The sequence below is a fragment of the Rhinolophus sinicus genome, linkage group LG07 (genome assembly GCF_036562045.2).
Source record: "Rhinolophus sinicus isolate RSC01 linkage group LG07, ASM3656204v1, whole genome shotgun sequence".
NCBI classification, from domain to species: domain Eukaryota; kingdom Metazoa; phylum Chordata; class Mammalia; order Chiroptera; family Rhinolophidae; genus Rhinolophus; species Rhinolophus sinicus.
In genome coordinates, this window is record NC_133757.1 from 26,374,188 (window position 1) to 26,389,364 (window position 15,177).

The 15,177-nt window shown below is 35.4% G+C and overlaps 1 protein-coding gene across 23 annotated transcripts in view; it reads right to left on the bottom strand.

Moving 5' to 3' along the window:
• The window catches only part of LCOR (ligand dependent nuclear receptor corepressor), a 126,773-nt gene that overhangs the window by 63,025 nt on the left and 48,571 nt on the right, over window positions 1-15,177 (bottom strand). For 19 of the 23 annotated variants that reach the window (XM_074339272.1, XM_074339282.1, XM_074339280.1 and 16 more), the window contains 2 exons: window positions 9,291-9,356; window positions 8,875-8,954 (listed from right to left, as the gene is read on the bottom strand). In XM_074339272.1, the coding sequence (XP_074195373.1) occupies window positions 8,875-8,954; window positions 9,291-9,356 (146 nt within the window). The remainder of the gene's footprint in view (window positions 1-8,874; window positions 8,955-9,290; window positions 9,357-15,177) is intronic. The other 4 variants (XM_074339277.1, XM_074339279.1, XM_074339281.1 and 1 more) reach the window with 1 other exon arrangement.

The window sequence follows — 15,177 nt, forward strand, 5'->3', positions numbered from 1 at the left end:
TCGGATGGTTCAGTTGGTTAGAGCACAAGCTCTGAACAACAGGGTTGCCAGTTCGATTCCCACATGGGCCAGTGAGCTGTGCCCTCCACAACTAGATTGAAAACAACGAGCTGCCAGAGGGACAGCCAGGTGGCTCAGCTGGTTAGAGCGTGAGCTCTCAACCGCAAGGTTGCCGGTTCAATTCCCGCATGGGATGGTGGGCTGCGCCCCCTGCAACTAAAGACTGAAAATGGCAACTGGACTTGGAGCTGAGCTGCGCCCTCCGCAACTAGATTGAAGGACAACGACTTGGAGTTGATGGGTCCTGTAGAAACACACTGTCCCCCAATATTCCCCAATAAAATAAAAATAAAAAAAGACAAGAAATAACAAGTGTTGGCTAGGAGGTGGAGAAAAGGGAAGCCTTGTGAACTGTTGATGGGAATGTAAATTTGTGCAGCCATTATGGGAAAGAGTACTGGAGGTTACTCAAAAAAATTAAAAACAGAACTACCAGATGATCCAGCAATTTCACTTCTGGATATTTATCTAAAGGAAACAAAAACATTTAACTTGAAAAAATATATGCACCCCCATGTTCACTGCAGCATTCTTTACAATAGCCAAAATATGTACACAACCTAAGTGTTCTTAGTTGGATGAATGGATAAGGAAAATATGGTTGATTGGTCGGTGGGTTGGTCGGTCTACACACACACACATACACACGAATGTTATTCAGTCATAAAGAAAGAAATCTTGTCATTTGTGACAACATGGATGAACCTTGAAGGCATTATGCTGAGTGAAATAAGTCAGGCAGAGAAAGACATATACTGTACGATCTGACTGACGTGGAATCTAAAAACAAACCTAACTCAAGGTGCAGAAAACAGATTAGTGGTGGCAGGGGGTGCAAAATGGGTGAGGATCAGAAGGTATAAATTTTCAGTTATAAAATGAGTAAGTCCGGGGATGTCATGTACAACATGGTGGCTATAGTTATTAGGTTGATGCAAAAGTAATTGTGGTTTTTACAATTATTTTTAACCTTTTAAACTGCAATTACTTTTGCACCAACCCAATAATACCATATTGTATATTTAAAAGGTGCTAAGAGAATAAATCTTAAAAATTCTCATCACAAGGGAAAAACGTCTGTAACCATGTGTGGTAATAGATATTAACTAGACTTACTGTGGAGATCATTCTGCAATACATACAAATATTGAATTATTACATTGTACACCTGAAAATGTTATATGTCAATTATATCCCAACTTAAAAGAAAAAAATAATAACCAAAAAAATGTACTGCTGGACAAAGCCATCTTATTAATTTTCTTGAAACTATCTTTTTGTTGCTGGTATAACTAGAAAACTCCAGGCACCATTCAACTGACAGGAGTACAGTTACTATAGCCTGTTCTCCCTTATTTTTTTAAATACTACCTTCGGATCTAAGAGTTCCTCACTGTTCTTTGCCCTCAGTGTGAGCAAGTTAGCTAGCCAGGGTTCTTACACTTAGGCATTCTTGCCTCATTTAATCCCTGCCAACTGCTGACTCCTGTAATTACCCTGACTGTATTCTAATTATCAGTAGGAATCTCCCACCACTTGTTTAGTAATTTCTGATTGGTTCTTCTATAATCTTGCATTCTTCAACTGTTCCCTCCTTTTAATAACTTTAATTTCTTCTTCTTGTCCAGCTTCTTTTCTTCTAAGAGTATAATTATGTAATTTCCCCCCCTTCTCCACCAAAAATCTTTACTCAAACCAAGTGCCTAATCTTTCTATGGTCCTGTTTTCTTCATCATTCCTTTCATTGACAACTTCCCATCTAGTAGTCTATGTCCATTTCTTAACTCCCACAACACCCCCTTAATTCATTAACCCTGTCAGATTTAGAGTGTGGCTCCCACAACTAGTATCCCTGAGAAGCCATTGTAGCAAAGCCTGCCACTAGTATGTTTGGGTTACTTGCTCAACCCATTTAGGGCCCATTTTGGGAAATGGCACAGGAATCCATATTACTGCAACTAACATGACAACCCATCCCCCTACTCATCACACAGAAGGGGGCCGGGAAGACATCTGATCCAAGATGGGCAATTCATTTATTCTATGATTCTTATCTTTCATCCAATCTAATTCTTCTTCCTACTTCTTAAAAGGAAGGTCTTCTTTAACTCTCAGTATTCTGTGCTTTACCATTCACCAAAGACTTCATCGGCTCAAATATTTCAATCACCATATGTATTCAGAAACCCTCCAAAAATGTATTCAGCTCAGAATTATTTCAACTCAATTTCCACAATCCTGTTTACTGGACACTTCCAATTAAATGTGAACTTTCACCACAAACTGCTTCTAGCTAATAACTTCATTATCCTCACCCTAAAAATTGGCCACTGAACCTTTCCCCTTCTCACTTAATGTCTATTAATTCACCATGCTAAGTCATTTTAGCTTGGAAAACCTAATGTCAGTATCACTTCCCTCTCTGTTATTTATATATTAATGTAATCACTAAGTTTTGATAATTCTTTATTCCACATTCTCTAAGTATATCCCTTACTTATGCATCTTCACAACCATGACTCTAGTTTAGGCTCATTTTTTGGATTATCACAAAAATCTCCTATAATTTTCTCCTATAAATTCCTCTCCTTTACCTCCTAAAAACAAGTACCAAATCAATTTTTCTAAAACACAGATCCTTTTAAGGTTCAGGTTAAGTTCCATTTCCTTGATTAAGCAACTCCTGTGTCATCCACTGTACCTCTCAACTGCTACAGTACTTATGTTTTCTTGTATTATCCACTACTTTTTAAAATAATATGTATGAGAATAAGGGAGGGGATTTTACTCTCAATGTTTCCTAACCTACATAGGATTTGGTTCCGGATGTATAGGTTGGATGACTTAAATCTCCCTAATTTAAAGCTCCTTTAATTAGCCACCCACGGTTTCACCAATATTCCATAAGCAAGGAGGGACTGGTCTTTTACTTCTCTGGTATACTCTATCAACCTACCACAGAATCAGACATTTCATAAAGCTGTCAAATGATTTGTCTATGATTTGTCTATGGGTAACTCTGACCACATAAAATTGGAACAGAGTAATCATCAATTAATGGTTTATCCAAGTCTGTTTGTTTTGGGGGAGAATCCACAGATTGGGAGTAATACAAACCAACAAAACAAAACAAACCCCCAAAATTCATATTTAATGGGATCTTGGACTATGCACTCATTTACTGTGTTGTGTCAAGTGGTTTTTCTTAATCTTTTAAAATAATCTATATAAAAAGTCCTCTGGAAGTATAACATTAAGTCTTACAATTTAGATTTGTACAATTAAGTGAGCAATGAATTAAAATTAATCATGGACCAACTTGTGGTATCTGTTTAACTCTGCCTTGTATCTATTTAAATCTCATAAATAACCTTTAAACATCTCATATTTGTTTCTTCTTTCTCATTCCCAATAGACAGAAACTATATTGATGTTTTTTCTTCCACAGTTCCTTTCATATAGTAGGTACTATGCATACTCATTGATTTGTAGTACTCTGAAACAAGATGACAGACAAGTCATATCAAGCAGCATTGAATATGCCCAAACTAATATATTCAACATAAATACATGCTGTAGAATACAATGAGAAAATAGTAACTAGATTTAGCATCTGCTCTTACTATATACTTTTAATGTGCAAAAACAGCAATTAAAATGTTAAAAGGATATTATCTAAACTTCTAACTAATGTATACTCACAAAATAGAAATTATGAAATACTCAGAGTAAACACATGACAGACTAATGATAAACATGAAAAGGATCTAGTTAACATGATTCCTGAGCTAGCTGGGCATTGAAGAATACCTATAATCTGGCTGCCATTTTAATCACTGGCTACTTCCAAAATTAAATGCTCTGCTCCACCCAGAAGGTATCTATCATCTCTACCTACCCACACCTATGTATTCTTCAAAAGTGTACCACAAGTCCTAAGTTTTTAAAACAGTATCCTAATATGCTGGTCAAATACAAAACTTACTAACAGTCTTATAATAAACTTCTTAAGAGCGTAAACATTTTATACTTTGGTATAATATCCTATCTCCCATCATCTTTAATTACTAAAATATCCATGTTCTTTACAACAGCTATCTCTAGCTCAGCCATACAAAAGAACAGCCATACCACAGATCGATTCATCACCAGAATTAGTCCCTTTTAGGGATGTTAAATACTGAAAGTAATTTTTTATTCTTCCCATCTTTCCAACACCCTCTCCCAACTATTGGATCAGCTTTTTACACTATCAGCACAATCCTGGAATTAATAAAAGCCTCACGAGATGGTTTTTAATAGAGATAGAAAGAAATATAGATGTATATGTATTTAAGTAAACATACATACATATTTCCTAGCTCAAGACAACTGAGGAGGCTTAGAAGCAATGACGTTCTAGTACCAATGAATGCACCTAGTGCCCAGACCTTGCTTTCTTATACAATTCTCCAAATAAAGGCACCAGGGGTTCCTTGGAGAAATCCAGGGTTGGGATGGTGAAAGCAAAAAGAAGTCTGGAACATTTTTTGGTGCCAAAAAATAAACAAGTGCTATTTAAAAAAAAAAAAAAAAAAAAAAAGACAGAAACGTCAAGATGAGGAGCCAACCTGAAAGGACACTCAATGGCCAAATCTAGGACAATCTGAACTATGAAATAAACAATGATTGTAATGAATTATAGCATATAATGAAAAGAATCCGTGAGTCTATACTGATAGGTAAACAAATAAATACATAAATGGAGAAGGGAAAGCTCTTCCTTACAGCAGAATTCCAACTAATAGAAGAAATAATGGAAACAGAAAATCATCACTTGGTAAACACCACAGTATTACTAATTCATCAATGGATGCTAAAATTAGTGTTTAATGACAAACTGGCATGATAAGAAGATATTTACAAAATCTCCAAGTACCTCTCTACAAGACAGTAAGTACAAAAGGAAAAAAAGAAACCTTACAGCAGAGAAAACTGGCAGACACCTCCTTAACTAAGTGTTCAAAGTAAACATCACCATGTGCTTCCTGAGATGGTGCACAAAGGATGACACAACATCAGTTCTGTGGAATTCTTTCCAAAAACACATAACCTGAATCCAATCACAAGGAACTGTCAAACCTAAATTGAGGGACATTCTACACAAAATTTGCCAGTATTCTTCATCAACATTATGAAAGGCAAAGAAAAACAGAACTATTACAGACTAAATACAAAGTGTGATCTAGACTGGATCCTAGACCAGAAAAAATTACTTTACTGGGATAACTGGCAAATTTTGAAAGGTTTGCATATTAGATAATAGTATTGTATTAATGTTAATTTCCTGATTTTTATAATTATACTGTAGTTTCATAAGATGTTCACATTTGGGGAATCTGGGTAAAAGGAATTATTTTTCCAACTGTTTTATAAGTCTAAAATTATTTTTTAAAAAGCTAATAGAAGCCCCATAAGTGAATAATACCCAGAGAACTGTGTACATATGCTTGGCACATGTAAGCACTCAAAACTGTTAGTTCTTAATATAAGTATCCAGGTTTATTACGCCTCCTGACTTCTTACTCGTAGCTACTCATTTAGTAAATATTTTACACGGTGCCTATTATGTGCCCAACAAACAGAAAAGGAAGGAACGAAGGAAAGAAAGAAGCAAGCAAGCCAGCCAGCCAGCCAGGCAGGCAGTCACTCACTAAGAGATTCCTGGCACAGCTGAGATTTCAAATACTCTCACAACCATTTACATTCTGATTCTCTCCCTCTTTCAAACTGATTTCAAGTCCTACTTAATTTCTGCTCTCCACTTTGTGTTCCTGGTTCCTAGTCTTGCTATCAAAATGCATGTAATTCTAAAGACATGGATCAAATCCCAGCTATTTACTTTACCCATAACTTAGTCTCTCTGGCCTTCTCATTTTTTTATTTGTAAAACTGGATGCTTCTAACCAACTTCATAGGGTTGTGAGGATTAAATGGGAATAAACAAAAGTAACTGGCACATAGAAGCTCAAAAAATGTTAGCTGTCTTTCCCTTACAAGTTATACAGTTGATCCTTGAATAACACAGGGGTTAGAGGCGCCAGCCTTCTAGGCAGTCAAAAATCCGCATAACTTTGACTCCCCCAAAACTTAAATTGTCCCCTGGTACCCATGGGGGATTGGTTCTAGCAACCTCTGCAGATACCAAAATCTGGAGGTGCTCAAATCCCCTATAGAAGATGGCATAGATCGAAGCAAATAAGTCGGCAGATTCCCAACCACAGACTGAAAACAGTACAGGTATTCAGTGAAAAAAAAATTCATGTGTAAGTAGACCCTTGAAGTGAAAACCTGTGTTGTTCAAGGGTCAACTGTATTTTCTAACTGCTATAGGATCCTCAAGTGCAAATCAACAAGTGCTTTACTAATCTCTAGGTGAATCCCTGTTTTATCCCTTCCAAAGAGGCTGTTTTATATTTTTCACTTACATATTTTAAAAAGTAAATATAAATAATATATTTTATCCTTTTTATCCGCTTCCATATCCACAGAAAATCCAAATAACTAAAAAATATGCATAACCTCCATCTCTTCCCCAAACATCAAACCAATATTTCTAACAGCTTTTCCAAACATTATCTAGATTTCTCACCACATCAACCTCAAACTCAAGATTCCATCATGCTCTGCTGCCACCTATTGGCTGTTACCATACTCCTTTTTTGGACTCTTAAGCCAGTCTTAGAGTGCCAGCCTCAATCCAGTGGATATATTTAATTTCCAAAGTCTAGTCCTTCTCAGATGAGATGCTTCAAGTGCCTGCAAAGAGTTCCAGCACAATCACTTTAAGTCTAACACGACTAAAAATATATACTTGACAATTTACATTTTCTAGACTCTCTCTTTTTCTATTTTCCATTACAGATGTTATGGGTGTATCTGAAAATAACAAATGCCAAATACAAGTAGTTAAGTGCCTAATGGAGAAAAACAGCTTTCCCAGAGCTGTGTTGTCAATTGGAAATATTCCTTCTTATTAGAAAACCAAATAAAAATTGTAACTACAGTGAGAACAGCTGTTTTAACTGCTACATGATTCCATGCCTTGCTATTTCTGTTATTTTCTTCTAAAAATATTCATACAATATTTTACCGTCATATAGCAATGGAAAACTCAATCATGTTACAAGAATATACTGCATTCAATTATTGAACACAGAAGGACTTTTCTCTAGACCCTACCCTGAAAAAAAGATAATAATAGTCATTCCTTCCATTCTACCAAAACACTTATTAAATGAATTGCTCGATAAATAGGCACAAGATGCTAATGCCAACACAAACACACACACACACAGTCTAAAATGATGAACTTCAACATCACCAGTTGGTTGCTTAATTTTCTGGTCTCATTTTTTCAAACCACATTAAATTTCAAAACATTTCCCCCATTAATTTGATGGAAACTATGGATAGTCACAGCAATGACTTTTCATGTAGTAAGCAAGGAAAAGATGCCACAAAAGAACATTAAGAAGTTCTTAAACTGGCTTTGAGAATTTAAAGCAACTTGCCACAATGGTAAACAGTGATACAGTGGCTACGTGCAAGGGTACAAAGAAGGATACAACATGGTTCAGTCTTCAGAGGTTGACAATGCAGTTAGGAATACAAGATTCAAATGTAGAAATGGATGAACAAAATAAGGTAGAGTATTAATTGACAAATAATTGGTATAGATAATATTTACCACAAGAGTATGAAGGGTAGAAATGGCAATAAGAGCAGAGGTATACCATTTATAGGAAAGGAGGAGCTTAAGCTAAGAGTGAGAGCAAGGGAATTTCAAGCTATAGAGAATAATGAGTACGCAATGCTGTAGTCCAAGTAATAAAAGCATATTGTTTAATACAAATGATCAGACCAGTTTAGCTGAAAGAAAAGTGTATAGAAGACCAGTGGGACGGCATTAGAAAGTAAAGCGGACTGAAACAGAGAGGGTACTGAGGCACTGAGAATTAGGCTAATGAATCCAGAAGACAATGAAACAGACCAAAGAAAACTGAGAGATCAAATGTGTTATTTTTAGTAGTTCAGAAATAATGCCAATGGTTTGAACTATAGTGGTGACTGTGGAAAGAAAAAAAATGAAATTCAGTATGAGTGAAGGACTGATAGAACCTGGTCAGTGATTTGAAGTTAGACAAGTACAAGGGAGAGGAAAGAATTAAAAACGTTTCCAAAACTTTAAAACAGGGCACAGAAGTACCATGAAAAGAAACTTAAGACAGTAAACCATTATTAATAAATTTTTCCAACAACTGAAATGTTTCTGAACCAATTCTATTTGTTTACTTAACACAAAGCAATAAAACACAAACCTAAAGTTATAGCCATTTTTTGCAAGTGAGTATGAACAGCATTCATACTCAAATATTATGAACATCTTATATTAAAGCATAAACCATAGTCCATCATCAATCTACATGAATTAGTAACTACTTGATCCAGATCCATGTTACTGTTCTTTTTGTACAAATGAGTCCCATTACTTGAATTACCATACATTTCATATTTAAAATAAGCAACAGTTTGAAACCTAGTTAATTATTATGCCTAGTGAACATAAAGTTAAGATAAAGATTTCTCAATAGGCTAATCAAGAGAGTAGAAACAGTCTAAACTGCAAAACTGAGTTATCAAATCTTATATAAACAAATACAGACTCATACCATCCTTTTCCTACAACTCTCTAACAAAGTAATCAAATTCTGAAAAAATAAAAAAAACTATAAAATACCACACTAGACAAGTTTCATTGAGTTTCTTGGTTACCTTTACTTTATCTCTTCTCAAACAACAGAATAAACAATTTTCATCAAAAGTCCAATCAGAAATGCCTTCAGGTTCACAGTCTGCAAAAACAGTAGAAATAACAAATTAATCACAAAAGAGAAATTTTCAGGAAACAAATGATAATTTCAAAAGTATTAGTTTAACAAAAATAACCCTCACTAAATAGTAGATAGGTCACTTATTTCTGTTAAAATTCTTAACAATAACTGCTCACTAATTAACATCTTATTCATTCATATATTTCCATTATCAACTAACACAAAAAAATGCTTACATGGATATAGCTTTGACCCACATAAAACTGTAAACAAAAAGGAAGAGACTGGGGCTTAAATCACCAAGGTATCATATGTCACCAGGGTGATTTTGAAATACCAAAAAAAAATTTTGAATACCTTTAAATAAACTGAGATCTTTTAATAATGCAGGTCCAAACAGCCCTTCAAGAATACTTTCAAACCCTGAAAGGATGAAAAAAAATCCATTATTACAATAATATTCCCTTTGGTAACTTAATCAGCTACATGAAACAACGATGATATTTTCTTCCAGTTCTCAGGGATCCCCAGATTATTATTGGAAAGATGCTGAGGAAAGAGTGTCAATGACAAATCTAAAAGGATCATTTGCACTGTTGTCAATGATTAACGTTCAATTTCGGAGCACATTCAAGAACAATACAAAACAGACAATGCTAGAAATAACCAAGAAGGAATGCAAATTCAAGGGTTCTCATACATCTTACAAAATCTCAAATATCTCTTTACATAAACCCTCAAACTCCACTTTAATAGGAAATTTTCCCCAACAAAAGAGGCAAACTGCTTAAAAATTTCCACAACGTTCCGGATTAATCTAAACAGTACGTTTCTGAGTATCAACAGAGACAATAGATTTTTTTTCAAGCTAATAGTTTTTGGAAAAAGGAAAATCCTCACTGAGAGCATCTATATCACTAAATAGCCATAACAATAACAATATTTTAAAAGAAAAACACCTTTGTAATTATTTCACATTGCCACAATAATCCACTAATTATATGTACAAAAAAACAGAGGAAAAAATAGACCTGTACGTAAATGTTTAAATTGTTATCACCTTGTACCAGTATAAAGTTGAAAATGGGGGGGAAGGGGGAAACATGTTTGATTTATTACCTCAAATATTGCTGATCAATGAAATGAAAAACTATCAAAAAATATCTTTGCCATCTTGTTTTCCACGTTATTAAGAGAGTAAGGAGGAAAAAGAGGAAGGGAATCAGACTGTACGTTTATACAACATAACAGAAATAATGTATTAGAGCAGTGATTCCCAAACTATGTGTCATGGTCCTCATTAGAAGCTCAAATAGTTACAAGGGGTCCATGAATCCATATGTACTGTTAAGCATGAATTTTGGAAAGAATTAATATGTCTTCTGCATTCAGTATACATATTACTTTTCAAATGCACAGAAATGTTATTGTAATTAAGGAAATATAAAGTGTTACAGGGGCGGTCCCATGGCTCAGTTGGTTAGAGCACGAGCTCTCAACAAGGTTGCCGGTTCAATTTCCACATGGGATGGTGGGCTGCACCTCCTGCAACTAAAGACTGAAAATGGCGACTAAACTTGGAGCTGAGCTGTGCCCTGGAGAAACACACTGCTCCCCAATATTCCCTAACTAAAAAATAAAAAATAAACAGAAAAAGAAACATTTAAAAATAAAATAGTGTTACAGATTTCCTAGTAGTCTGGGGCACTATATAGTTTGTCACACAATCTACTATCACCTAAGGGTTTATAATTTTTTGTAATTGTTAAAAAAGTACTCTTATTTTCAAAAGGGAGGTAAGCACTAATTTAAAATACTATTGCCAGGGGGCATACATGAGGTCCACACACAGGAAGCATTTCCTTAACACAAATTTAATCACCATAAAAGGTTTGGAAGGTAAGGGATTAGATAAAATGGTCGCTAGAAACAGTATTTTTTCCTGGTTATGAGTAACATTGCAATTTTAAGGATTTCTTTGCCCCTAGTATTAAACCATCATTTTCAACAGACTAATCTCTGGAGTCTGTGTTATCTACACAGTGGAGAGTTGATTTTTCTATGCTATTTACTAGATTTTCTATTTATTTTTAAGAACTTTTCTCAGTTCTTCCCATCAAAATTATTTCAAAACATTACCAAAATCAAAGTACTCATTCAAGCAAATGGTAAGTATCTATGTTTATTATTTGCCTATTATAATTAAAACGTTTTCCATTCAATTACTATGGTCTTTCTTCCTCACACTAGGGAGGGGGGTTGGGGGTTTTGAGGGTGGGGAGGTAGTGGTTAAGTGAATGAAAAGGAATTGCTAGATACTGAATGCATCTCTGCAAACTAGATATTCTCAACATTAGCCTTAAAAAAAAAAAATCCCATAGGCTGCCTCCAACTCTAAAGCCCTCCTACCATCCCCAAAAGGAACTGATTTCACAAATATTAATGACAGTATTTCTATATCTTGAAAGTACCAAGTACACACTGCAAATAGCTAAAGGAAGTTACAGGTGGCTCTTATCCTGAAGAGCAAATCCAGTATGCTTTCATCTGGGTTTAAAGACATTATAACAAATTCCAAATTTGCATGCTAAGCATAAATTCCTGAAAAGAAAAAACGTAAATATAGCAAGAAATAATACTGGGAAAGAAAAAAGCAAATACAAGATTGGGGAGATAAAATTTAAAAAATTACACAGGATAATAGAATCTCAAATAAAACAGAGTAAGAACTTAATTAATAACACAGACAACAAAAACCAAATAACAGATCAAAAAGCAGTAAAAGGGAAAAACCAAAAGAAATCAAACAAGAAAAAATCCAGTCATAAATGAATGCAAAGACTTAACCACAACTAATTTTGATCAAAATAATAACTGTAAACAAGTCACTCCTGTTTTGCTCATATCTGCAATAATATATTAAACCTTACAAATATTATTGATTCGACACTGTAAAGCCGTATTTTGCCACCCTCTGTTAACTGAATTTAATACCACTCAGTTTTATTAATATTAAATATTGAATTTAGCAGTTGCATAGCAACAAGGAATGTCTCGTGCTATGCTTGACATTAACAAAAGGCAAATAAGGGAAGAACAAATGCATTCAAAATTTATACCATGAGCTCATAGAAAAGCCATGAAGATCAATAACAAAATGCCATGGAAAATTAAATAAATACTGAAAAAGACAGTCAGGTCATTATATTCAATCACTAGGGCTTAAAAAGCACTTTTTTGTATAATAATATATTACATATAAAGAAACATTAATAATTTTACTATCCTATCCAACACTACAACTGTTCTCAAAGCTTGTCTCCTGACTTCCTCACTGCAACCTGCACTGTCTTCAGACTGTATTCCTAAAACACTGCTTTAAACTAATGCTACCATCTGTTCAGAAAAATTCTTCTTTAAAAAACAAATCCCAAATTCCTAAATCCAGCAATCAACGCTACTTATAATCTGACCCCAACCTACTGTTACCAGCCTTATTTCACAGAACTTTCCTGCTCATTCTCACAGCTCCAGTCAGGTCGGTATTCTAACGGATTCAGTCATCATTGCTACCTCCTAATATTTTTTCAAGCCTTTGCATCTCACCTCTGAACCAAAGAAATTATCTTCTTCAAAACACTCTTCAATTTGTTCAACAAATACATATTCGCTTATTTATCATACATGAACTGAGAGCTTGCCACCTACCAGGGACACGTGTGTGTGTGTGGGGGGCAGCAGAGCAGACAGTGGGAACATAGTACCCGCCCTTATGGAGCTTTGGTTTCCTGTTTTCTCATCCTCAGAATTCACATATCATATCACTCCCCTCTTTTAAATAAATGTCAACTTGCCTTATGTTTTCTGTCCAATGCAAAACACTGTAAGTAGTTTATAAAAGTATTCTATAAAATAAAATTTCTATAAAATAAAATTTGGTACAGGCTATCTAAATCCTGTTTTTTTTCTTCTTTTTGTACGTTTGTGTCTTCACTCAAGGAAGTGTAAGGCTCCAAGGTTAGGAAGGTCTTCCTGTTTCCTAAAATGTTTCTCTTATACTATGGCTCTACATGCCTGGTTTTTAGCTTGTTATTTAATAACAAAGCTCTCAAAAACAAGAGAAGATTGAAATTTCTCACATATTTCCCTCTTCAATATAAATCAGAATTTCTATTCTATTTCTAACCAAAGGGGAAAAGGCAGGTTACGAAAAGTAACAGGATATGAACATATCAAATACATAGCCAACTAAGATAAGCAATACAGCCTGTAATTTTGAAATAAAGAAAAACATTATGCATGGAAAGAAAAAATGGTTCATGGGTCTTGGGAAACTCTCCTCTGAGATAACCAGTATAAATACTAGCCATCTGAGAGACAAAGAGTTGCTGAAGAAAAACAAGGAGCAGGGCAGGCCCACTGGCTCAAGTGGTTGGAGCACCCTGCTCCTAACGCCAAGGTTTGATTCCCACATGGGCCAGTGAGCTGCGCCCTCTACAGCTAAGATTGTGAACAACGGCTCTCCCTGGAGCTGGGCTGCTGTGAGCTGCCGGTGGGCTACCGTGTGCTGCCATGAGTGGCCGGCAAGAGCGGCCGGCAGCCGGCGAGAGCTGCTGTCAGTGGCCAACCAATGACAGGCGACCGACTGCCTCAGCCGGGGGAGCACAAGGCTCATAATACCAGCATGGGCCAGGGAGCTGTGTCCTACACAACTAGACTGAGAAACAACGTCTTGGGGGGTGGGGGGGCGGGGCGAAAGGGGCAGAGGACAAAAAAATACAAGGAGCATATCATCAGAAAATTAGCAATTTTTAAATCAAGGTCCCTTAGGTATCTTGTAAAACTTGGTGCTCAGTCTAAGAGGGCTCAATCTTCAATCGAGTATTATTATTTTGTACAATATCAGTTCAAAGGTACTTGCTGATAACAAGCATCAGCCAATGTCCTAATAAACAAAGAGGACACAGACAGTTTCTGGAGTTCTTTGCTTAAAACTCAGGGTGTATAACTTGCCAACACCACAATGAAATCCAAGTGAGCCCCAAAATGAAAGTAATTAAAAAGCACCAGATTATGTAATCTTTTATATTCTATCCAACGTAATTTATTGAGGTTCCAGCCATCTCAGTGTGTCATACAACTAAAGAAGTCTGCATGAACTTCAATAAGTAATGAAATAAATACCAGGCTCCTCCTCTTCTCATACTTGAGGCAATCCACCCCACCGCTGGACAACTACACGCATTAAAGAGTTCTTCCTCTCTCCCTGAGCATCCCTTCCTGGCCCATGCATTCTGAGGACCCCATTTATCTCTCCAAATAACACAGCACAAAAACTGATGAAAAGCCTGACCAGATATACTGAAGAGAAACAATAATTTAATTACAACTAATGGCCCAAACTGAAGAATGAATCACGAATACTAGAACTTGAAGAAAAATTATAAATAGTATTTCTACTGATACCAGGGAAGAATAGCATTTTTAAAAAGAGTAAGCTGCCCTGAAGAAAAAACAAAAACAAAAACAAAATGGAGAGTATGAGTTTGGGGGAGGGTAAAAAAGAAAAAACTGTCAAAATAATCAAATGGAAGTATTGAGTAGGAAAATATATAACCAGTTAGTGATTTAGAAAACCAACTTAAGAAATGTCTTCACAATGTACAGTGAAACTGAAGACCCAGAAATCATGAGATTAGAGATGAGAAGGTGGCCAACATATTCAATATCTGTAAAATAGGATTTCCAGAACAAGAAAAAGCAAAGAATATAAATGAAAGAAATTTAAATTTAAAAAAAAAAATGGGTGGGAGATAGAAAAAAGATAACTTTCTAATGTTGATTACTGTCTTGAGTCTTTGTTATCTAATGGGCTCTGACAAGAACTGGGGCAGAATACTCAGGGGGGAAAAAGCACATACATGTAGAACTCTCCTGGTAAAATAACTCAATTTCAAGAATAAAAGTTTAAAAGCGCTAAATAAGGGAAACTTTTATTTATGACAAAACAGATTTAGACTGCCAATCATTTCGCCAGTAAATGTAAATGCCAAAAGCCAATGGAGCTGTTTACAAAATTTTGAGGGTTAAAAAAATCTTTTTGTAGCCAATCCATTATTCACAGATATGGGTAAAAGAAAGAAACTACTACCTAGCTATGGCCTGATTTGGAAAGCAGGACAGCCATTCACTCCAGGGTGAGAGTTAGTACATAAAATAAGTTCAGCTATATAAAAAATGACTC